General features: G+C 46.4%; 1 protein-coding gene across 1 annotated transcript in view; it reads right to left on the bottom strand.

Annotated features, from left to right (window-relative positions):
- Window positions 1-559: 559 nt before the first annotated feature.
- The window catches only part of csmd2 (CUB and Sushi multiple domains 2), a gene marked incomplete at both ends in the record, with an annotated part of 202,510 nt that continues 177,132 nt past the window's right edge, over window positions 560-25,937 (bottom strand). Inside the window, 16 exons of the mRNA XM_079749377.1 lie at window positions 560-719; window positions 1,271-1,403; window positions 4,363-4,450; window positions 5,596-5,708; window positions 6,090-6,251; window positions 6,484-6,549; window positions 9,846-10,025; window positions 10,536-10,647; window positions 11,887-11,960; window positions 13,059-13,232; window positions 13,665-13,838; window positions 15,050-15,229; window positions 17,645-17,821; window positions 20,071-20,253; window positions 22,224-22,397; window positions 22,961-23,149. Of these exons, the coding sequence (XP_079605503.1) occupies window positions 560-719; window positions 1,271-1,403; window positions 4,363-4,450; window positions 5,596-5,708; window positions 6,090-6,251; window positions 6,484-6,549; window positions 9,846-10,025; window positions 10,536-10,647; window positions 11,887-11,960; window positions 13,059-13,232; window positions 13,665-13,838; window positions 15,050-15,229; window positions 17,645-17,821; window positions 20,071-20,253; window positions 22,224-22,397; window positions 22,961-23,149 (2,339 nt within the window). The remainder of the gene's footprint in view (window positions 720-1,270; window positions 1,404-4,362; window positions 4,451-5,595; window positions 5,709-6,089; window positions 6,252-6,483; window positions 6,550-9,845; window positions 10,026-10,535; window positions 10,648-11,886; window positions 11,961-13,058; window positions 13,233-13,664; window positions 13,839-15,049; window positions 15,230-17,644; window positions 17,822-20,070; window positions 20,254-22,223; window positions 22,398-22,960; window positions 23,150-25,937) is intronic.

The raw sequence follows: 25,937 nt of genomic DNA, 5'->3' as shown, positions 1-25,937 counted from the left end.
AACCCTAATATACCGCCTAGAACTACTAGGCTGTGCTTTGTCAGTCTATGCAGTGTGGCAGTTTATGGATCTAGTTCTAAGAAAAATACATTGTCTTAATGGAATCATTTTGGAAACAAAGCTGATGCTAATAGCAATTCCAAAGAAGGCACAAAGTGGCATTTGCAGGATTAAGGTAAAAGCCATAGCTGCATTGCCCATAAGACAATCGGGGAAAGACAGAGCCTTAGCTGTCATAACAATAAATAAAGGGGGAAAATAAATGTAACGCGTCCAACATTTTGTGTTATGCAGTGGTTCTATTTTAGATGATTGCTAGTCCAATAAAAGGGTTTAATTCATTATGAGACAAGGAATTTTATATATATATATATATATATATATATATATATATATATATATATATATAAAAAAGAGAAATACATAGTCATCGCCATTTTTATTGTGTGACAGCATACGGTAAGTCAAAACCTCCACATGGTCCCAGCCCATATTGCCCGGTCCACCACACTGCGGGGGGAGATGGCGTTCGGGACTCACCTCAGGCCGGGGCCTGTTGCTATACCGCCGTGCACACTGTGCTGACGGTGAACTCTGACTCGTTGGCCATGATGTCGGTGGGCTGGATGTTGCGGTCGTACATGGGGTTCTCGAAGGTGGCCCGGCCGTTGGTGTTCTCGTGGCCCACGTAGCCATTGAAGGGGACTTTTGGTCTTCTTCTGAGGATTGAAAGGAAAAAGAAACGCAGAATGAGAAAAAAAGGATGGGAACGGATCCAAGAGAGCTGTGAGGTCGAGTGAGCTTTTTTTTCCGATACGAGGCGTTTCTTGTGGTGCAATGCTGCGGACAAGATACGATGCGATGTACAAATGCAATTCAGATAAAAAATATGTAAAATAGGAAATAATCACACGATAATGAATAACAATAGCCGGCAGACGTTTTGTTTTTTATTCTGGCTATTTCTGTCTGTGTGTTTATTCCTTATGGCACTACTGCGTATGGAGCAATATGCACACAAGGATGTTTATTGCCCATAGTAAAGATTCCTTATCTGTGTATATGAGGGCATAAACATAAAGTGAATAGTACCAATAGAGCCTGGGAGATTTAAGACCACCCCAAATTTAGATGGTCCCCTTATGGCTAGGCGGCCTCCACTGTCTCTGCTGCTCCTGTAGTGTGCGTGCCGGCCTATATGTCCTTGTGTGTGTGTTTTTGTGTATGCATGCGTGCATGCCTATGTGTGTGTTTGTGTGGGGCTACGTACCGGTGTTTATAGAGGTAAAGGGCAAAGCCTGCAATGATCATGGCTATGAAAGGCACAAGGATTGCTGCGGCCACTGAACTGCTGTTGGAGGCAAAGTTGTAGCCTGGGTTGTTTGTGCTTGGGTCCAGATTCTCTGTGGCAATGACAACCAGAAACAACAAGGACAGTCTTTTAGTGAGATCCATGAATGACTGATGAATCAACAGTGAATGGGGGAAAAGCAACACAAAACAAAACGTAGTGATAACAGTTTACAGTAAGATTCATTTACCATTAATTAACAGTTAATGCAATGTAATAAGCCTAATGATGTAGCATTAGCATAGGGTTTCTGGTAAGGGACCTGATATTATAAATTATAAATAACCTTATAAATAAGGTTAGGTACCTAACCCTACCTTAATCCTTTAAGTAATGTATGAATTAAAACTTTAACTTTTTAAAACTTTTAAATTAATTATTGTATCCTTATGTAACACAGTAGAATTTCAACCAGACGTAACGCACACAGGACACACAAAGTAAGGATTTGTAATGCGAAACGCAAGTCATGTTTAAGCATTTAAATTATTCTGCTTGTCACTGCAAGCACCCCCCCGCCCCCCTAATACACCAGGGGAACAACAGAATCCAAAGCCCCCTCTTGACAATGACTTTTAATCACAGCCATCAGCACCAGACATCGACGCTGCTGCAGTCATTTTAGATTCACTTTTCCAATTTAGGGGCAGCCTGCCGGCATGTTGTCGCCCGGCGACCACTGCGACGACGGGAGAGTGACAGCCCACCTGTCTGCCGGCGGACGCCAAGAAAGCCCCAATAAAGTCTGAGGGACAAACTAGAAGGAATTCAATTAGTGTGCTGCGTGGCTGGCAGCCCCCCCACTGGATACATACGGGAGCAGCAGACAGATGTGGCTGTGTGCGAGACGCACACACACACGCACACACACGTAGATGACACACAAACACCCACACACTAAGAGTACTCACAGGCATGTGCAAATGCAAATAAACACGCACACACACGTGCAGACTTAAATGGCATGCGCACGCACACAGACACAGATAACACACACACACACACACACACACAGACACAACACACTAAGCCAGACACACTAAACCAGACACACACTTTGATGACACACAGGCACATGCATACACACACACACACACACACACACACACACACTTAAACGTCATGGAGGCATGCACACACACACACACACTTAGATGTCCCGCAGGCATATGCATAAGCGCACACTCACACACACATACACACACACACACACCCACACAGACAGACACACACACCCACACAGTCAGGCAGTTTGTCCTGGCACTAAAAGCTGTCCTCTGTGTTAATAGAGAGCTGTTTGCTCAGTCTGTTTGCAGTGGTGACAGGAAGGAGGCAGAGGGGGTCAGAGTTAGTAGTGGCTGGGTGGGAGGGGACAGGGTGGGGTGGCTGAGCACAGCTGCTCTCCGTTACTCATGTGGTTCCCCTCCTCAGCGCCTTAAAATGGGAGCAATACCCATTTCGTTGAGTAAACACAGCGCATTGTAACCGGCGTCACTGAATCCTCGGGAAGAAACGAAATATTCAATATAAAAATATATCCATTGCTGAATGTAGAATACGCAGGCGACGGGAGAAGAGGTTGGTATCGGAGGCATTCTGGTATCATCATCACATGATAGCCGATGGTTTCTGATGCTGAATACGGAGGAGCTCTAGACTAAACACATGATGGCAAACACACGATGTGTGCCACGTCATTCTGTTTTCTCACACCATTAACAACAAAGTAATGTTCCTATGAAACACGGATCATGAAGGATTTATGATACATCCTAACCTGAACCCGATAATCATTGAAGTTCTCGTCCCCGTTTTGCCATATACTGTGTATATATCATTCTGTTGGCCCCTCTGCTGCCTAGCCCATCCGATGTGCAGATGACCACCGCACGGATGCATCACACACCAGACGGTGTCCAAGCGGTCGACTAGCGGCCATTTAACGCGTCGAAAGAGGCGGCTAAGCTGTGGATCCGAACTGATGTCAGCTGTATTGTTTTATGTTTTGTTGTCGTTGCTGTTGGGCGTGAGGAGGCGGAGGGGGTGTGGGTCTGTGGCTAATGCATCACTTTGGATGCGGCAGAAGCCCTGTGTTTTCTGAAAACATTTTAGAGCTGTGCGGGCTGAATCCTCAAATACTTGCCAAAGAAAAAAAAAGAAAAGACGAAGAAGGAAAAATAAAAGGGCTGGAAGTGACAGGAGAAACCACAAACAGAAGGCGACAGTGTGACAACGGCGGGCTGTCATCTAGGCCAGCGTTCCCTGGCTTTAGATCATGTGACACCCATGCAGCCAAGCTGCTCCCTTTTACTGAAAAGGAAACCAGTCACCGGTTTTGGTTAAACCTTCATATTCCATATGTGTGTAGGCCTGCGTTAAGGCGTCGAGCGGCTGCTCTGTTTGAAGGGATATAAATAAAACGTGCCTGTATGTGCACGGAGACACACTTGACACCCTCAAACCAAGCCAGGTAGACATCACAGTGAAGCGACACAGTGTGTTTGTGTGTCTTCTCAGGCAGACAACCGGGACTGAGTATCTAAAGGACTCTTTGTGTTCAGCGTCAGCAATTAACCAGATAAACTTGGGTTTGTGAGCACAATTGCCATAACAGTGATTGATTGGACATTGAAATAATTGAAATTATGGCTTTTGATTTCTTTTGTTGTTGTATTTCTCTGCAATTACCAGATGGTTTAAAACAGTAAACCGACAATGACACCATTAAGATGTCAGTCCGCATAAATCCTGACCTGGTTTCTCTGTTCCCCTGGCAGTTCACAATAGGATATCGCTAAACAAGTTTCACCCAAATCACATTTCCCCTAGCCTAGACATTTCCCCTAGTATGAATGTTCATATAATAATTCTCAAATTTCTAACGCGGGTCTTTCATTCTGTGGTTATGAAAAAAGAGGATAAAGAAAGCCTGAGCTTGTTTATGCGTTGGATTATGCTGCTCCGAGCCTCGTGAAAAAAAGCATGAACACTAACTCTAGCTTGGGACTTACCCATCCTCTGCAGGCCAAATTGACCAAAGCCCTTTCCGCGGACGAAACCCTGGTACACAAAGGAGTTGGACGAGGGAATATAGGACACCTAGTCACACGGGAACATCAAGAGAAGAGAACAGAGAGAGAGAGAGAGTATCGTCAATGTGTCAGGGTGTGCGTGCACACGCGTGGCAAGGATTGTTATATTTTGTCACGGGCGTCGAGTCGACGGTGAATCTCGTGGAGGACTCTCGGCGTGACACTTGATGTTTATTTATTTATTACGTTATTGATATGCTTTTTGTTTCGGTGCTCGGGCTTCCAAGAACAAACAGGGGTATGCCTTTGTCGTGCGGTAATATACACACACACGCCCGCGCCACCACACCGCACTCTGGAGTGACCTAGTTTATATCTTTTTCAATTATATCTCGAGTGCGCTGTATTAGTGGGCTCCTTCTTGGCAGAAAGGATAATGTGGGAGGGTTGGGGGGGGGGGCGGGGTGGCATGTGTGTGGGTTGGTGGAGGGGGGAGGTGTTCCTGTCAAGCTGTGATTACAAGGTTGTGATTAACTGACGTTTTAATCAAAGTGAAAACTCTCAATGGGCTCGACGTCAGCCCCCTCCCTCAACCCCAATGCAGAGAGAGAGAGAGAGAGACTAAGACGGTTTAGGTTGTGAGTGGAGGAGAGAGAGAGAGAGAGAGAGAGGGAGAGAGAGAGAGAGAGAGGGAGAGAGAGAGAGAGAGGGAGAGACTCTTACAGTGGTGGTAGAGGTTAGGTTAGATTGTGAATGGTGGAAAAGAGAGAGAGAGAGAGAGAGAGAGAGAGAGAGAGAGAGAGAGAGAGAGAGAGAGAGAGGGAGAAAGAGAGAGAGAGAGAGAGAGGGAGAGACTCTTACAGTGGTGGTAGAGGTTGGGTTAGATTGTGAATGGTGGAAGAGAGAGAGAGAGAGAGAGAGAGAGAGAGAGAGAGAGAGAGAGAGAGAGAGAGAGAGGGATATGACCCTTGCATGTCGGGGGGCATAATTCAACCGGGACCACTCTAAATGCATTCCGCTGTGTGATGTGCAAGCGCTTCCCATGACACGTGTGTATGCCCACACGGAGACGTGACCTGCCTGACACACATTGTATGTGTCAGTGACTGCAGCACCAGGGCGTGCCAGGGCACACCGTTAACACTCTGTGTACAACATCTACCACTAGGTTGTGTATCTCCACAAGTGGAGAGGATTGTGTCAGCCACTCACGTGTCCGTCCAAGGCCCAGTTGTCTATTTTGAATTTGTTGACAAATATCTCCACCGGACCTCGGATCTGATGGACCTGCAGAAGAAGCTGAGCCTCTTCCCGCTTGTAGGTGCCTAGACACACACACACACACACACACACACACACACAGACACACACACACACACACACACGTGCACACACACATACGAGCGCGGGCGCACACACACACACACACACACACACACACACACACACATATACGGGCACAAATACACACAGACACCCATAGACACAAACGTGTTAGAAAGGTGTATACAGCTAATTCAGGTTTTCAAACACATGTTATAGCGTAGTCATTTAGACTGTTTTACCCGAAGCAACGTTTTTAAGTTTCTACATTAACTCAATTACGAGCAGGCGAGTAAGTAAGGCTTGCTCAAGGAATCTCCTATGGAGAGCAATCAGTACACGGTTAACATCACACGTCAATACACATTTCGGCGCCAACCCACCGGCTAGCTTGAGCTCCACGCCGCTGTGGTCGATGAGAGTGCCGTTGACGCGGTTGCTGAAGGCTTCGAAGGCGCTGATGCTCAGCATGGCCGGCTGCTTCTTGCCCAGGTACTCGTAGGAGCCCTTCCACAGGGAGTTCTTGGCAAACACGCCCACTGGGACTAGAGGGAGGAAAGTAGGAAAGAAAGACAAGTGATTATAGATGTCATAGTAACAATATCATCTCTTTACTTTTGGTAATTCTAACTCCAAACTCAATTTTTGTGTGGGTATTTTTAAATCTCTTTTCTCATTCTTCAAGCTGTCCTGTTTCTTTTGCTGTGTGAAACCAAGATCCATAAAGTACATCTGATACCATAAAAATTATGATGATATCATATCATATATATATACCTGGATATTTGGAGGGAGGCTCCTGAACCGTGCCTACTGGACTCTTACCGCTGGGGCGGTTATCGGCTGTCGGGCACAAAATAACAGAAGAAACAAAGAAATAAATATGTTTCTGTCAGCAGCAAAAACAGCAAACACATTGGCCAGTTTGGTCACTATTAGTACTTCCTCCCCGAAGCAACTGCTGGTGTGTCCTCCATCTTGCACTACACAGCGTATCCAACTCCCTGGATGGCCGGTTGGGAGAGAATGGTGGGGGGGCGTGGGGGGTTTCCTGCGACAAAGTCTGACTCATGTCGAGGAGGTATATTGTTGGATGGCAGCCCCCACAGAGCTGAAGGCTATATCAGGCCACCGTGTTTTCAGCTCCCGGGGAGACACTTTAATAACAGCTTACTGCTCAAGCCGGCTAGCAGAGATAGGCCACGGTAGTAAACAGACTCCACACCAACAAACAAACGAGCCCCGGTGTAGAAATCAGACCTTAAACAAGGTTACACAGAAATATCTAAAACAATATTTGGTGGAAACAATCTTTTTTTTTCTGATTCTGCGACCCATTAATATTGGACATTCTTTACAGGTGTTTTTATTGTATGGCTGTGTGTGTGTGTGTGTGTGTGTGTGTGTGTACATACATACATACATATATATAGGTTGCTGCAGCCTCAAACCTATTTTATAGTGGCTGTCTGTGAACGGTGCGAGCCGGAAAGAACAAACAATAATGGAATCATTGAAAGGTCCAAGGGAGACACAGGTCATAGGTCACAGTACTGATAATAAGAGGTGTAGTTCAGCCATTTCAGCAAGTTCAGGGTGTTCAATCCATTTTCAATGCTTTGGTTCAACCACAATAAAATGAAATGTTTTGCATAGAAAAATCTAAACATTTGGGGGACTTGCAAGCAAATTTTGATATGTGTTAATCAGATTCATTTTTATAATCGATTGACATCCCTTGTATGTATAAATACCTATATAGATACATTATTTAGCTCAGATTCAATCTTTTGCCTCAATGGAGCCCAATGAGATTTACTAGAGAAAGTGACCTGACAATGGTGAACAGATTTCTTCCCTGAAAAGCGTTTCAATCTCTTCCCTATAACCAGCCCTCTGCCCTGACACCTTAATGATCTGCATTGGTGCATAAACAACAAGAACAACAAAAAACCTGCTAACTATGTGCCAAAGTGGACCACATTAATGAGTTAAACAGCTGTGCCAGCATCTCTAGGCTTATCTGCTGTGGAGGTCAGATAAAAGTTGGTCATCAATGGAGGAAGAGGGCCAGGAGAGCTGATGAAGGAATAGCTTTAGCTGGAGTCTATGAGCGGCTGTCGCAGGTACTTCTGTGCGAAGCGATGCGTGGATGTGCGGGAGGCAGTGGCAGCAACAAAAAACAACGACACATGAATTCTTAATCAGACGGTTCACATCATTGCGGATGCCTGGCAAGGGATCAGATCTGCGCACAGCATATGAAAGCCTAACTAGTCAAACATCACATGCTGACAGTGTGTTTTGTAAATCAGATAAGATGGCATCAGTTGTTGGACCCCGTTAAATGTTCAGTTGAGCATCTTTAAATGATATTGGCAACATGAAGCACTCAGTTTGAACATGATGAGGTTGTGCCTGCCAATTCTGTCCTACAATCTCAATTGGGGTAGTTCTGAGCGTTTAAAAAAAACACATTTTGTCTGCATCTGAAAAGCTTATTCAGTTTTGGCTCATTAAAAATGTAAGTCAATAAGGATTAACCTATTTATCATATGAATAAAGAATGTAGGTTTGTTTGTATTGCAAATATATCTTTGTGCCACATACCAATTGTCCAACTTGCTGGCGTCACTCACTGTGACTTTATAAAACATTGTGCTGTGTGTTGAATCTAGGTTAGGGCACCCAAAGACTTGGAAGTGCACTGTTGCTAAACAAATTCCTCCTGACCTTTAGTGGCAAAGTTCTATCTACACTGAAAGCTACTTGCTTCTTGCACTGAGGAAAAGCACCGTATCACACCATTCGGCAATCATTGTCATAAAAGACTTTCAGTGACTAACTGTGTTTTCATTACTCCAACGACCATTGGACGTCTTTGGATTGAGATGAACAGGGCTATGAAAAAGCCGGTCAATTTAGAGCAACTGCGCGCTGTGGTCATTTGCCACTGCAACACATCTAGCATCTTATGGAATCCTCTGTCAAGAAGAACGAATGCTTTCCTTATGGCCAAAGTGTTTCCAGATAAGTTGCCCAATAAACTGGCAACTCAGTGTACTTTATTAGGTGTCTGGCTTCTGAACCGAACCATGAACCGTCTCACAGGAGCTGTTAAAAATCCAATGGATCAGAGCTAAGGCCAGCTCAGGCCCGTCTTTGGCCTTAATGGAGATGCCCCGAAATAAAAAAAAGCATTGTCTATTCAAGGAAAACTCCAGTTGGAAATCCATCACACAGATCCCGCTGCTAGAACCATTTACAGAGGCAATTAGCATCCATCTGTGATAATTGTGTGGCTATTTTTCTTATATGTATTTAGACACATGCCTGGGGGTGTCTTAATGGCAGTCAATTTGTCAGGTAGACCTTGTTAACACTGCGTCACCATTTATTAAAGGTGCTTCCCACTAACCTAATCAATAGGATGGCTAATCGGGTTATGCACCCTCTGTAACAATTCTCTGTGTGCGCATTGGATTTTGAGCCGTTGTGTGTAGGTGTGTGTCTGCGTTTGTTTAATTATGTGATGGATGGATCTTCCTATTTGCGTGTTTGGAAATAAAGACTAAACAGGAAATGGCTAACGGTGCCATTCATCAGACTTAGCAACCTTCCCAACTGCTAGCATTAGCTCCCACAGAATCCCCTGCTGACCACACAATAAAGGACTATTTCGAATAATAAACCGTAATGGACCATTAACATCAATCACAGTTTACTTGAATCTCAAGAATGCATTGTGAAAACCTACTGACCCCCATTACTGACCTGCTGCCGTTTTATAGTTGATGTAATTGATGCAATTACATCAACTATAAAACGGCAAACGGCGTAATTTTATTGTAAACCTTGTTGCCTTCTTCCTTTGTAATGTGTTCAAGTGCACACATTCTTTGCATAAATGAGATGTTGGTATTTCAGTATGATTCTGTGTTAAGCCAAGCATGGTCAACTCTTTAAGCTATCAGCAATATATGGTCATAAAGCCAGCTTCTGCATCTTTCAATGGCTACTCTCAATGTCCAGGTACATTAACTGCCAACCAAGGGATTATCTTAGCCATGCATCAACGGACAATGAATTGACTCCATCGTTCTCACCCATCTTCATGTAAATCATGATGGCCGACTCACCCGCGCAGAGGGGGGGTTTCCCGGTCCAGCTCCCGTCCGACCTGCAGGTTCTGTGTTCGGATCCCCCCGCCAGGTAGAAGCCGGGCTGGCAGGTGTAGATCAGCGTGTAGCCCAGCGAGGGCAGTTCTATGGCACTCACGTCTGCCTGGCCCGGAAGCTCTGGTTGGCTGCAATGGTGGGCTGGAGGATAAACAAAGAGAGACGAAACAGAGAGGATGAGAATAAATATAAAGAGAGGGGAAGACAAGTGAAGAAAGGGGGGGGGGATAGGAGAAGACAACAAGGAAAGAAAAAGGGAGGATAGGATGACGGATTGGAATTGAGGGGAAAACAAAAAAAAGTAGGTGCTAACAAGGAATTAGGCTTAGGAATTAGGGTAAGTGGGAGACAAGTGCGGAGAAGCACAGGGTGTTGCACTCCATGGGCAAAAGCCAGCCGTCTCAGCCCTGGAAGGAGATGATCCATCTTCTTTGTTCCTTCTCAACGCCTCCAACCTTGGATTTGGGGGGTTTATCCTCGTCCATTAGAAGACTTAGAGTTCAGGGGTGTTGTATAATGTAGGACCTGCGTAGCCCTTTGAGCCTGTGGCTAACTTAAAGGCTACACGACTCCCCTTCACTCGTCTAGCCATCTCTCAACAAGTCTGAGAAGGATTTGAGAGCGGTGCGGGGTAGCCCGCCGCGTACTGACCGATGCACTCGGGTTGGAAGCCGCTCCAGGTGAGGTTGGGCAGGCAGGCACGGGAGATGGAGCCCTGGAGGAGGTAACCCTTCCTGCAGCTGAAGTACACCGTGCTGCTGATCTGGAGGGAACCAGACGTCACAGGCAACACGGCATGAGGATAGCATAGAGCGCTTACATTCACAAACCTAGGCGGGCGTATTAAAGGAACAACGGAAGGATCAAAATGTAATCGTGAGCCGTCACTAATGGGACATGGTCTTGTGTAGCTCAAAATAAATCCACGGTTCAACTCCCACTGTTGCCACCCATGCTAAGAACACGCAATTGCCCTGAACATCAACAAAGATGATTACTCTTAACCAATTGGCATGGTCCAAAGACAACATGGTGCAACGGTGGAAGAGTCAACACAATCAACTTGTGTATTTGATTTGCCCCGACCTAAATATTAAGTGGGTTCATTATTGATTGATTTTTGTCATCTTTATTTTTATTTTAAAATTTATATAAGAAAAAATTGCATTGTTTTTTGATTAAAGCTAGCTGTTCATTATTGTTGTCTATTCATTAAGACATTGTGACTTTATCCATCTCCATGGGAGGGTGGGGTTGCAGACAGGAATAATTACTCAACAGTCACAGGCACACAGGCTCTCTGCAAAAAGATTGAGTGCAGGGATCGCAGCCACGCAGTCTCATTGTTTCCAATTAATGAGGTGACTTCAACGTACACTGCTCACCCTATTACATACAACTTATTGTTATTCAATGGATGAGGTCTCGTAAGCTGAAAACAATATGAATCATTTCCCGTTCAGAGGTGATACGTTGTGATTACCAACAGCGTGCGTGGAACGTAGACGGGACAAATCTGGAAATTGTCTTCAGAAACCCACCCTGAGGTTAGCGGTATACAAATTTACATTTAGGGCATTCAAGAGACGCTTTTATTAAAAGCAACCTTTAAAAAATATATCGCTGTCGGTACAGTAAGGATGCTACTAGAACCAAGTGCCAAGCACTAACAATTGCTAGGTTAACCCATTCCCCGTACACAACAAAGATAGCTAGAATAAGAACCAAATGCTTTCCTCAGTCAAAATCGTGTGCTTCTTAACCACAAACACACATTTTACTCTTGTAGTGTAACTTCTTATTTATTGCAACTTAGCCTAATACAAACAATACAATAAGTAAAAAATAGCTGACTGTTGACATCAATGATAGTCTCAAACCAAAATTAAATAAACAGCTATTAACTTGAGTCTTCATTTCGTACACGTGTTATGATTACAGTCCTACATCCTAGGACCTCTGCTAGCTTATCACCGAGAGCAACATTTTTCAGCATCCTCACCTGGTAACCTTGGCTGTTGTTCTGGCTTCCAAACATCGGGATGCCCGGGTCCCCACACGTCGTGTGACTGGGATCTGAAATGGAGGGGCAGGTGAATTATGACGTCACACATCCACGTTCCACGCTTTGAACGTGGATGTGCGTTGGATGGTGTGACTTGTGGTTATTCGCCGAGCTGATGTTTGTCCCCAGCGATAATTTGAGATAGAGGCGATGGGAGGGGTGTGTTTCTTCACTTAACCCTCCCTGGGTGACATTTCGTCAGACAGGGCTGTAACGATGAATCCATGCATATGCATATACACATGGGCATGTGCACATACAGCCACGGAGTAGTAGTGATGCACACACACACACACACACACACACACACACCTGCAATAACTTATCTATTCTTCTTTCATGCAGACATTAATCCTGTCAAGAGATTAATTAGCAAGACAGTCTGATCACACACACACACACACACACACACACACACAAACACACAAAATAGCACTAATACAAATCACAAATCCCCTAGGTCGCTTTAAATTCATGGCTTTAATCCAAAAAACATCATTAATATGATTTGAAGAAGTTGTATACAACTGTTAACAACTGCTCCTTGTCAAGGGAGATGCTTGTCCCAAATCCTTGCATTTGTTTTTCAATGTTGGTCTGAATCACTAATTCCTTAGCCGCACTAGACACCAGCGTGGTATTAATTAAAGCCCCTCATTGTTTTACACCCTGTGGCAAGAAGGCCTATCACTAATCCAATAAGATAGATAGTAAGCATGCACGGCTTACTGACCCATACTTATTTCCCCTGTGATACAAACGGTTTTATTTATTTACTATGTTCTGTATTTGTTTAATATTTTTATTAAACAACATATAAATTAACATATTTTTAAAAGATTTCATGTCATGCGTGGCTAGGGCAGGGAAGTTGGACAGGAAAGTTTGTTAAAACAGAGAACGAATCACCTCGGATAACAGCGTCGGCCACACCACTAATTATGAATGGAATGACGATGTAGCTTACGAAGCGCAGGATCCCAACCCAACGCCTGTCGCCAAATGACCAATTCATTCAAACTATGGATTGCCTGATGTGGCCGTGGTTAGCGCACTAGCGACATGAACCACTGCCGCCCCCCCCCGGTCCTCGAGCATCACATCCTCACCTATGCAGGAGGGCTGCGTGCCGCTCCAGGTGCCGTCGTACTGGCAGTACCTCCGGGTGGAGCCCACCAGCACCAGCGGGGTGTAGCAGGAGAAGGACACGGAGGACAGGTAGGTGAAGCCGCGGTCCTCCCTCCGACCCTGGGCCGGGATGCCCGGGTCCCCGCAGAACACAGCTGGGAGAGGGGGACGGGGACCAGAGAGAGGGGGACGGGGACCAGAGAGAGGGGGACGGGGACCAGAGAGAGGGGGACGGGGACCAGAGAGAGGGACAGCGTTAGAGAGAAGGTGGGTGAGAGAGGGAGAGAGACGGACGCAACAGAGAGGGGGATACAGCGACATAGAGATTAACGGAGAGAACAAAGAGACAGAGAGATGGAGAGATAGAACAAGGACGGGAGATTAAAAGATATAATAGAAAGAGGAAGACATATTCATTGATATTCAAATCCAATAATAATCCACTACAAAAAACCAACAAACATGGCTTATTTAGACTTCAGGATTTCAATGGTGCTTGCACTAGAGTGAGCGTCACACACACACACACACACACACACACACACACACACACAACCAGGTGTGTGCGGACATTCCACATCACTTACGGAAGCACTGGGGCCTCTCTCCGCTCCAGTTGCCCACGCCCTGGCAGGTGAGCACGGTGGGCAGGGACAGCTGGTACCCTTGGTTACAGGCGTAGCTGATGCTCGCGCCCCAGATGAAGTCCGTGCCCACCACCTGGCCGTTGGGGATGACGGGGGGTGGTGCACACACGATGGCTGCCGGGGAAACAATTACGGCGAAGAAAGAAAAAAAAAAAACGCGGTAAGCGTTGAGGCCACACGCTCCAGTCTGCATCCCCATTCGCCATGGCTGAGCTCCCTTTGACGCATTCCTAAGCGTTTGCTGCCAGATAAAGTGGCCACCCCTTTCTCATTAGCCGTCTTAATTGTGTCTGCTTAGAGGGAGAGAAATGCTCACTCTACTCAAGCCAACTGAAGACAACAGTTGTTTAACTACCACAAAAAGACGACAAAGATAACTACCTAATAATTCTCCAGATACCGCTGTTAAAATGATGACCACTTTGAGCCATTGTTCGCTTATATTACTACTACAATAACAACGATAACAATAAGTATATAGTAAGACCACTGCTTTTAGCTAGCATCCCAGTTAGTGCCACACACTTGCAATCTAGTGTCAGACACTCTACGAAGAAATCCCAGGTAAACAAATCGTTGTTTGTAAAGCTAAACCAAATGGTTGTTTTATATATAGGTAAGGTTGTGAGTTGTAAAGAGAGCCCGGTAGAGAGCAAGAGATTGAAACTAGGCTAAAAATACATGCCCTCCCCTTCCTGCTCCGTCCCTCCCTAGTGCCATGGTGAAGTGTTGCATTCACGCACCTGTGATTGACAGGTATGATGGATTGCCCGGACCAATCAGGGAAAAGATGCCCTAATTGGTCCTCAATGAGCCGGGAGCTGTCTCATACAGAGGCAGGAGCAGTCCACTTGAAACACATATTCTCATAGCACATTTCACTCACTAATAGCTGTCGTATGGTATGACATTTCTAACAAATTACACCAAAATAATAGCTCTTAAATCTGACCTACACCTTATTCCACTTATACCACAGTTAAAAACCACGACTAGATATTTCTTCCTTTTATCTACAACGTGGGTTTACTATCGACCTCATCAGCTGAAATGAAAACATTGCTCCGCTGCACTCTGAGCTTGTTTTCACGTTGTCCAGGAAACCGTTGTATTTAATGTCGAACTTGAAGCGCGTTGATTCGTAACCGTATAATGGCAGGGGTGTCCCCTTATTAAAAACTAATGCACACCCTTGCAACGTTATTCACTGATCATGCATCAATGCAGCATTTAACGACACTGTGGTATAAGCAGGTTTACTGTTGTATCCCTACGGCGCCAGCGCCTTACTCCGCACCACCGGGGGAGCTCTCTCGCCCTCGCACCTTTGCACTGGGGCTTGGTGGCATTCCACGTGCGGTCCTTGGTGCAGACCAGTGAGGAGGCGCGGTCCACGTCCATGGTGAAGCCCGGTGAGCACTGGAAGCTGACCCGGTGGCTGAAGGTGAAGTCGTTGCCCGTCCGCACGCCATTGGCCGGCACGCCCGGGTCACCACAGTTGATCACTGGGGAGGGAGATGGAGAAGGAGAGAGAGAGAGACAGAGAGACAGAGAGAGAGACAGAGAGAGAGAGAGAGAGAGAGAGAGAGAGAGAGAGAGAGAGAGAGAGAGAGAGAGAGAGAGAGAGAGAGAGAGATAGGCAGAGACAGAGGTTGAGAGGGAGAGAGAGAGAGAGAGTGAGAGAGAGAATGAGAGAGAGAGAGAGGAATAGAATAGAGAGAGAGTGCCACAAGAGTGAGAACAAGCACAACAGAGAGCTAGTAATCACAGAAGAAGGGGGCTTGAGATGGAGATGAAGGTTAAAGGGATGTGGTTGTGTGTGTGTGTGTGTGTGTGTGTGTGTGTGTGTGTGTGTGTGTGTGTGTGTGTGTCTGTGTCTTTCTGAGTGTGTGTGAGTTTGTGTGAGTGCTGGGACGGAAACAAGATCAAAAGGGAACACGAGATGAAAGGACCGACGGCTGAAAAACTGAATTAATTGAAGGTAATTTTGCCGTTGATACGATTTTCTACCTCATCATGTCCAAACCACATTACTGTTGCTGATTACATTTGCCCAGCTTTTGATTGTATTTAGTAAAGCGGGGAAATCAATGACATACACTCGAGGATGAAATAAACTCTCCAGTTTACAAACTGTTTACAAACACACACACACACTAACACAGATACACACACACACACACACACACACACACACACACACACACACATGAAGGCCACCATGAAGCCGTGTGGCTAATGGACTGTCACATGTGTGCTGGCTTGGACGTTGCTCCTGAAGACTGAGGTTGTGTGCCGGCGCTAGGCAATTCAAACAGCCACCTTGTGAATGTGCCCACACACACCTCAAACACACAACCGCAGCCAAACACACACACATGAAACAAACGGGGAAACACAATTATGCTAAAGAGCAACGGTAGCAAATGAGCAACAATTTTTTTTGCTTTTTTTTCACAACATTTTAAGGAACACTCTAATATACCAGGATGATATGCAAAATAATTCTGACGAAGGTCTTAAAGGAGTGGGTAGGGGCCAAGGTGATGGCTCTAGGTATGCTATTGAAATGGGGGATTGAACCCAGGACCTTTAAAATTTCTCATAGAAACTGTGGAGACTCTAAACGTCTATTGTAGAGAGTAGTGGATCCCCCTTGTCCTCAGTCTAACTCTAGACATCCTCGAAAAGATGCTTAAGCCATACCGGCTAAATAAAGTCTTGCATCTTGGATAAAGTCACTTTGGTTAAGAACATCAGCTAAATACTTCAAAGTGAAACGCAAGTAGTAAACATCTGTAGTATTGTAGTATAGTTAAAAATAGACAACATTGGTTCTGCAAATATATACCGCTTATGCTGTCGATGCTATGGAGCGTCATTCAATTCAGCCTGTGAATATTAACTATATCTGTATGAGCCCTTATCTTTATTCACTACAGCTTCTGAAGCAGCATTGTGTTCTCAAAGGTCTGCTCCTTTCAGCCAGGCTCGTCGTGAATGTTGCAATACCTCTATTTCCTTCTGCTTAGATCGTTGGCTGGGAGCATTCTGTGCACACAATAGCCGCGCACTGTGCTTTTGAATAGACCAGCCGGAGACCAATCTCACACATCCCTTTCTTTCCCATTATTATTTTATGACATCCCAACTCAAAATCTTTTCTAGGTTATTGAAACAAACCTAAGAAAGCACATCTCTCTCTTCTGCAACAAAGCATGGAAAAGCAGCACTGAAGAGTAGCAAATGGGGCAATTGATAAGTTTTAAGCATGCGCAAATCGCCATCATAATAATTCAGACTTTTGAATCCCATTGGGAACTGTCGTTGTCACAGCCAGGAACGAGCACAGCGAGAGAATACGGCGGAATACGACGAAGACCGGAATGTCACTGTGCCTTCCATTATGAGACATTTGACATCCTGTTCCTAATTGGACACAGGTGATGACACTGCAGTATTTACTACGGATAGTCCAGTGTTTAGGGTCGGCGAAAAAGGTTTTGGGCTCATGCCTGACTGAGATGCCCAACCTGATTCAAGATTCAAGAGATCCAACACCAGTGAAATGCAAAAGCGACACAGAAGACGTGCAATATAAGACAAAAAGATAAAAAAGATGGTTACAACGTGATTTAAAAAGTAATAAATAGCAAATAATAAATAATAAATATAATGCACTAGTACGCTATAGCAGCATGTAAACAGTGTAAGAAAGAATGAAGGGACGACTGTATACAATCTCCATTCTCTATCAGGCACAGTAGTGTAGGAGTTAGTAGGGTCACCTGCTCATGAATGATATGTATATCTTAAAAAAAAGAAACTTAGACTAATAACCAAAATTCCTGCTAAAGGACTAAACAGGAAATAACTGAGGTGCAGTGTGGACCCTTTGATTTGGGCGTGTGCCTTCTTACCCGAGCATTCGGGCATGTTTCCGGTCCACGTGCCGTTGACGGTGCAGTGGCGCGTGAGCATGCCGGTGGAGTAGTAGCCCTCACGGCAGGCGTAGGTGATGGAGCGAGAGAACGTCAGGCCGTCGTGGACGGCGATCTGGGAGTTCCGTGGCGTTCCCGGGTTTCCACAGAAGACCACTGAGAGAGCATCGGCAGCAGGAGCGGAGAAGAAGGAAGGTGTGAGTGAGTGAGTGTTGACGCTCACAACTTGTGACAGGCCGGGAGCAGAACGTGTTTGTATGCAAGCTTCTAACTGCCCTGCAGCGGGTTACCCTAAACCATGAGCAAATGATCCAAAACTGCTTCTTGTCTTCTGCCCACAAAATGGGCTGAAGGTCTGAAGAAAAAACTATGGCCTCCTTCTTCTTAGGATCTGTACACTAAATCAACTATTTGCACAGGGACATTATTTATTTTTAAATCATCCTTAATTTACTAAATCTATGGCTACCTGTAGTTCATCTATTCATTCTGTGTTTTAATATTTGTTCCTTGTCATTTTCATGTTTTACTGGATAACTTCAATTATCTTTGGGATCGATCCATCTTTCTATTGCGCTCTTCATCGATATGCAACCACATAAACCATCCCCCAGCCTCCCTCAACTCCTCGCCTCAATGCCTACATTGCTCAGCTTCGATGGACGTATGCTTCGTCTGGGTGGAAACCTTGGTGTATGCCACCCTCCCTAACCACCCACCACTGATTGCTCTGTTCATTACACAATCCAGCTTGCCCCCTGGCCTTCAGAGCCCGCAACCACCATCACCACCACCCCATCACCACCACCCTTCCTCCTCCACCACCCCCAGCTATAATGACCAGATGTAGCCTTGCCTTGAAGTGCGTGCCAGACTAGAGCAGGTGGGCAGCATATGAGATGCCACATGAGGGGGGAGACGGATGGAGAACGGAGAGAAGGTAATGTTAGGAGAGAGTGAGAGAGCAGGGCGGTGCGGTACGGGTGAGAGTTAGGAAAAGTAACAGTTTGCGTCCAAAATAAATCACGGTAGATGTCATGAGAAAAAGACGCGTGGTGGGTAAAGAAGTCCTATGTGTGTCCATGGAATAACAGGTGAATATGTGATTAAAGGTCTTCCTTTGCAAAAAGTTAAATTAGAATGCAATTGGGATGTTTATCTATTTCCAAAACAATTTCAGAGTAAAAAGCCTTCACGTATTTGGATGAGACTTCTGAGGAACTGTGTTGTAGAAATGAAGGCAGTGGATCAGGGTTTTCAAGGTGACACCGGTGACAACGGTGTGTGCATGTTGAAATATGTTTGGAGGTAGAAATACATGCTGCCCTTTTCTGTGTTATATCATTCTTTTCATAATTAATTTAGAAGTTGCTGTGTGTCACTTTTCTAAATATTTCATAGTCTCAATGCGTAACATTTCAACTAGCCCACCGGTTAGAATTGACCTGAACACATCTGTAGTCATTGCTGAACAACAATGAACTCAATAATGTTAACAATAAAATCGGACACTAAAACTGACCAATTCTGCAAAGAAAAAGTGTGCTTTGTTTACAAGAACCTTACTATCGACACTTCAAAATCCCCTCCCAGTCAAGCCAACCACACGGCCCACACAGCTGAGCTACGGTGGGTCAGTAAAGTGCGATTGGAGGGACTACTGTTATTGAGTTTTTAGAATTCTAACTGAGAGGGGCTCCATCTTTCACCTTGTGACTTTAATGGGAGCTCTGTCAAAGACTGCTGCTGGCCATTATTGATGGTCAATAAGAAAGTTATGTGGTGGGTGTATGTGCACTTTTAGATCCAGATAACTTTATTGTACTCGACCTGAATAACCTACCTCTTAGCTTCTAACTCTAGCCTGCTCTCCACCTTTCCTCTACCATTGTTTGTCCTGTTTCTCCCACACGGTTTGCCCTGTTTTGCACTGTTTGCTGGGTGGCATGGGTGTGCTAGAGTGGAATATTATGGGGAAGAGAGAAGGACTCTTGAGAGAGACTCAGAGCAAAAGCCCAATAGCCCAGGTGAAGCTGAGTGGAAGTCTGGGAAAAGCCACACAATGAAACAAACTAGGAATGAGTATGTGCAGGCAAGTGTGTTTCAGTCTAGTGTTAGTGTGTGTGTACGTATGTGTGTTGACGTGTGTGTATGTGGGTTGACGTGTGTGCCCTTGTGTGTGTGCGTGTGTACAGGAACCCTCTTGATCGCCTCATTGGGAAACATTATTTCCCATAGGGTCAACACGCAAAAAAATAATAAAATAAAGATCCACCACTGTTTGGCGGGAAGAGAACTCCTCTACACATACACACAAATAATTCACTTAAACACACAAACAACACAAACACACAAAGCCCCCCCCCCCCCCCCCCCCCCCCCCACTCCGAACATGTGTGTCTCACCGTGGCACTCGGGCTGGGTGCCCACCCAGCTCCCATTGGCCAGGCAGGTGCGCTCCTGGGAGCCCCTCAGCACGTAGCCCGGCTCACAGCTGAAGCGCACCAGGCTGCCCGGCCTGAACTCCTCCCCCAGACGGATGCCGTGGAAGGGGACGCCCGGGTCGCCGCACAGCCCCGCCGACTCCCCTGGAAGGTCGGACACACAACCGGGGGAACCAAAGAAACGCATGAGTGATGATGGAGAACGACAATACGCCACGTGTGAGGTGTGAGGTGGGACAACCACGACGCTCTCAGGGGCCAAAGGTTATCTTACTTTTTGTTTTCAGTAAACATGCATGGCAATCAATAATGATTAGACGTTATTGGATGTTTAATCTGAAGTAGGATTTCCGTTGACTTGCTCAGGTGGTAAACCTCGCACTATTAGGTTTTTAATGAGCAATGAAATAAAAAGCAAGTTATAAAACATACACATATAGTGACTGGATGTTTATGTTAATGTTTAGTATGAAATTTCACATGCATGACCTGTTCATATGGCCAAGCCAATTATATTTTGTTTACCAATACAAATAAGCTAAAGCTCATTTGATGGTGCATGCCCATTATAACTCCCTGTCCACATAGATGGCGTTCTCCTATTAAGTCACGCTTATATAAAATGGTACCGGCAGCAGGAAAATAGCCAACACTAATAGCATTATGATAGATCAATGCACACAAATAAAGTATACCAAAAAGAGGCTTCATTTGAATTTGTGTGCACTATGATGGAGACATCGGTTGACTCCGTTCCAAATAATCACAAGGCATTTAGTGATCCTGCATATTGCTTTCCAATACTGTTTTTATAGTGCTCCGAGTGAACACAACTTTAATAGCGCTTAGCTCAGGAAGTGAAGGAGATGGGCACGAGAAGCTGGCTTTTATAGTCGACAGAGAGAAAGCCAGCAATCTCCGGGATATATGAACATCATGAATTGTGACATTAAACTGTCAGGATGAATGTTTATTGTTGTCTTGTCTCGTCTTGCATCGGTTCATAAGTGTGTGTGTGTGTGTGTGTGTGTGTGTGTGTGTGTGTTTGAGAGAGTTTGTATTAATATGTGTATGTGGCTGTGTGCATGTGTGTGTATGTGTGGGGGTATGTGGGCTTGTATGTGTGAGCGTGTGTGTGAGCGTGTGTGTGAGCGTGTGTGTGTGTGTGTGTGTGTGTGTGTGTGTGTGTGTGTGTGTGTGTGTGTGTGTGTGTTGTAAGAGAACGGCCCAGAGGCATCGACCGTGTGTGTAACAAGTGTGATCATAGTCCAAAGTCCCTCTTTCCTCCACAGCGCTTCCTCCGCTCTCCTGGGCCCTTTCGCTTTTACATTCGACTGTTTAAACATGTTTACATGCACTCATTGTTTGCCCTGCCACTGACCACATAGGCATAACACGGAGGAGAAAAACGATCAAACACACACACACATCTTGTATGAAATAAACTTGCAGAGCCGTGTGTGTATGTCTGTGTGGAGGAATAGCTAAAGTCTATAAGCTATAAGTAATAGTTGACCTACCGACTACAACAGAGACTCCCCCCTTCCATCCCTGCGTCTATATGGGCCAATGGAATCGTGTTCATAGGGGATTTGCCCTTGAAGGCCTTGGACTGCACTCTGTGGGTCTACCGCTGAGCTTGTGACCTACCAACAACCACCTCCCCCACCAGCACCCTAAAGCTTTTTATTTGCAGGCCCCGGAATTACAAGGGGCGTCTTGGGTGCCACGGGAGGGCGGTTTTACATCTGAATTAATCAAGAACTAAAGGTACAAGAGGTTGAATAGAGGTTGGGGGAAATGAAGCAAAGTTCAGCAGGTAGCTCGCATTTCCAATGAACTGAGCACACACTCCAGCCCTCCCGGACTCACCCCGCCTCAACCCCACTCCCTCCTCTTCTTTTACCCTTTAATTGTGTCTGAGGTGATCTTCAACTCAAAGTAAGCCCTGGCCTTCGGAACAAAGTGACACATTCACCGAACATTTAACCTGGGAAAAACATTTATCGTCTTTAACTGAATTTGCCATCTGGGAAAGATAAAGTCCCCGTGTTTTTTTATGGTTTCCAAGACATATTACCCAGGCGATACATTTCCCGCCTTTTTTTTGTTACCGGAGCAGTGTGGCAGCGATCCGCTCCAATGGCCGTCCAGCTGGCACATGCGCGTGGTGTTGCCGACGACGACGCGCTGGCCGATGCAGCTGAAGCGGATGACGGAGCCCACGGTGCGGCGGTCTCCGGAGATCTGGGCGTAGGGGGGCACACTGGGCCGGTCGCACAGCACCACTATCCAGGGGAACAAGACACACCAGAGGGGTACACAGGATACAAGCCAACGATAAGTGTTATGGGGCCGCTGCCATATATGGGCAATGGCTCTGTGATCGTGTCAACGAGCTACCGCAGGCTGGTTGACACGGAAATGGCCCTTGTCTTTTCGTTAGGCACACATACGTAAGTTGACTTGTAAACGGTTACAGGGCTCCATAAAGATTAGCATTAGCAACCCAAAAAACGACAGGCAGTTAAACGAGAAATGGCTTCGCTTTAGAAAATCCTACGATAAACGCAGCCACTGATCCAAACAACTCCATGAAAACCCAAATTTATTTTCCCCATTAACGACAGCGACGTAGGCGGGCGGAGCCCATAAAGACATTATAACATAACGACATGGCATAAAAACTCCCCCAAAAAAGTTCCAAAGCTGCCAAGAATCTATTACTTTTTCAAACAATACTCCTCCCCCATCTCTCTAGATGCCCTTGTCGGCCGCAACCTTGTCGATAGTTTTTTCGAAGGGCACTAGCCTCCGAAATGAAGGAGATAAAAGCAGTCTGGACACTCACGCAGGCACTTGGGCAGCGAGCGGTCCCAGGTGCCGTCCCCCTGGCAGGAGATGGAGCTGGTGCCCAGCAGGTAGTAGCCCGGGTTGCAGCGGTACGACACAGCCGTCTGGAAGCTGTAGCGATGCGGCCCGCTGGTCACCACCTGCCTCAAGCTGTTGTCCACCTGGCCGGGCTCCGTGCAGTTCACGACTGGAGGACGAGGAGCAGGCGTTGGTGAGGGATGGTGAAGGACGGTAGAGGAGGCGACGGTGAGGGATGGAGGTGGAGGAGGAGGAGGAGCAGGCGTTGGTGAGGGACGGTGTAGGACGGTAGTAGAGGCGACGGTGAGGGATGGAGGTGGAGGAGGAGGAGGAGCAGGCGTTGGTGAGGGACGGTGAAGGACGGTAGTGGAGGCGACGGTGAGGGATGGAGGTGGAGGAGGAGGAGGAGCAGGTGTTGGTGAGGGATGGAGGTGGAGGAGGAGGAGGAGGAGGAGGTGAGGGATGGAGGTGGAGGAGGCGATGGTGAGGGATGGAGGTGGAGGAGGCGATGGTGAGGGATGGAGGTGGAGGAGGAGGAGGTGATGGTGAGGAATGGAGGTGGAGGAGGAGGAGGAGGAGGAGGAGGTGATGGTGAGGGATGGAGGTGGAGGAGGAGGAGGAGGAGGTGATGGTGAGGGATGGAGGTGGAGGAGGAGGAGGAGGAGGTGATGGTGAGGGATGGAGGTGGAGGAGGTGATGGTGAGGGATGGAGGTGGAGGAGGAGGAGGAGGAGGAGGTGATGGTGAGGGATGGAGGTGGAGGAGGAGGAGGTGACGGTGAGGGATGGTGAAGGATGGTAGAGGAGGCGATGGTGAGGGATGGAGGTGGAGGAGGAGGAGGAGGTGATGGTGAGGGATGGAGGACGAGGATGAGATGGTTATGGATGGAGGAGAATATGGTGAGGAATGGAGGAGGAGAGGGTGAAGGAAGGGGACGAGGAGATTGTCAGCGAAGGAGGACATGGAGGAGATGGTGAGGGATGGAGGAGGGAGAGGATAAGGAGATAATGCAAGAGGGGGAGAAAGGAGAAAACAGCGGAAGTGGGTGGAGGAAGGAGAGATTGAGATCACGATTAAATAACATAGCGCATGTGTAGAGACACAAACAACAGAGCAAATACACTCCATATAGTATCATTTGTGTTGGTTTCATTCTGAAGGTATACCATACAATGCCCTACATTTTTTCCACAACAGCCAAACCCCTACCTAAACCCATTAACCCACCGTCCATCCCCTCAGTGAGTTGCCAAAATCCTCTCCCCAGCAAACCGCCTCTCCCTCAACCTCTCCTTCGGCTGTCAGGCCCATTCCTTCATCCATCCACCCCCTTCTATCCGTCCAAATTAAGTATAGGAGACTGTGGAACCAAACATTTGCTACCTTGCCATCCAGTCTTTTGCTAGTAGAGAGAGGGAGAGAGAGAAAGAGATAGAGAGATGGGATCAATAAAGAGAGAAAGATAAAGATAGAGAAGGAGGAAGGTATGGGGGGAAGCAAGAGATGGAGATAAAGATTGGGGAGAGAGAGAGAGATAGAGAGAGAGAGAATGAAGGCTGAGGGAAAGAGAGTGATAGGGGAAAGAGAGCAAGAAGGAGGAATAAATAGGGAGAGAGAGATGAGGGAAAGAGGGAGAGATGGATAGATGGCTTGAGAACTCAGTGAAGAGGAGGAGCATAAAATAAAAGCTCAAGACGACCAACTTGATACTCTTTGAGGAAATTTTGACTGTCATCATTGTTTTTTCCATTGGGGAGAACCTTGTCAATGAAGTCAGATGAACACTTGTTATGATTTACTGAAACATTAACAGGCTATTCACAGCCCCCAACGTGTATGTGTGTGTGTGTGTGTGTGTGTATGTGTGTGTGTGTGTGTGTGAGTGCATGCATGCGTTTGACGTGTGTGTGTGTGTATGGGTGCGTGTCTGCGTGCTTGTGAATGTGTGTGTGTGTGTAAGCATTTGCATGTGTGCGTGCGTCTGACGTGTGCAGCTATCTAGCTCTTGGCCGCTAACCCATCCTCTTTCAGGCGCCCACGTAGACATTTGCCCTGCCAACCAGCGTCGCCCCGTATACCGCCCCCCTCCTACACCACCCCCACATCCGTCCGTGCATTCCCTTCAGCCAAAAATTAAGCCATTGTATACTTATGTGACTAAAAGCACTCTCTCGGCTGTCGAAGGGCTAAATCGCCTCTCAATTACCTATTTTAATGGATTCCCTCCAGTTGGAGTGCCAGCTGACCCGCGGTGCTGTCATTGTAAACTTTTGCCGCGCTACCAGGCACAGCCAAGGAAGGGCACTCTATTTTTCATTTTTTAAGTACACGAGTCAGCACAAGAGCTTAGCATGTCTTAGTCAAAGCAGAGGCAGAAACCTCACAAGCCGCTCCTACTGTCAACCAACCTCGCTCACCTCAGACAGAACGTTTTAAGAGAGATAATGTGGGTAAAATAAAATAGGAGGGGAATTTATATTTTCCCTTCCCCGGCCTCTTCTCCCCCCTCTTGCTTTCCCCCAAACAGCTGCTAAGGGAGATGTCACATGTATTTATTCCTTCATTGTTGCATTGTTTTCCACATGTATGCCTTCATTTGCCGGGACGCCAGCAGAAGCCACAGAAAAAAGCCATTGTTTACAAAGGGGCCGTCTTAAAACCTGAATGTCGTTGACGTTTTGTGTTCTGCAAGCATCTCGCACGACATGAAGGGAGAGCGAGGGGAACGCGTCAGAGTCGATGAATCGCGCTGATGTCTTCCTCTTGGCACTTCATGTTTTGGGAGGTTTTTTTCTGTAGGTGAGCGGAGGTTCAGCGTCAGGACACCGGGAGTGTGCGCGATGCACGCGTTCCCGGCTGTCGAGTAGGGCTTGAATTACGGTAATTAAGGTGATAAATGTGATTGACGAAAAAAAGGGACCACTAAGCAGCTTACGCTTCCCTGCACGGCACACAAGA

Source organism: Pollachius pollachius (assembly GCF_949987615.1).
Source record: "Pollachius pollachius genome assembly, chromosome: 13".
Lineage (NCBI taxonomy): Eukaryota > Metazoa > Chordata > Actinopteri > Gadiformes > Gadidae > Pollachius > Pollachius pollachius.
This window is presented reverse-complemented; position numbering and strand designations above follow the sequence as displayed.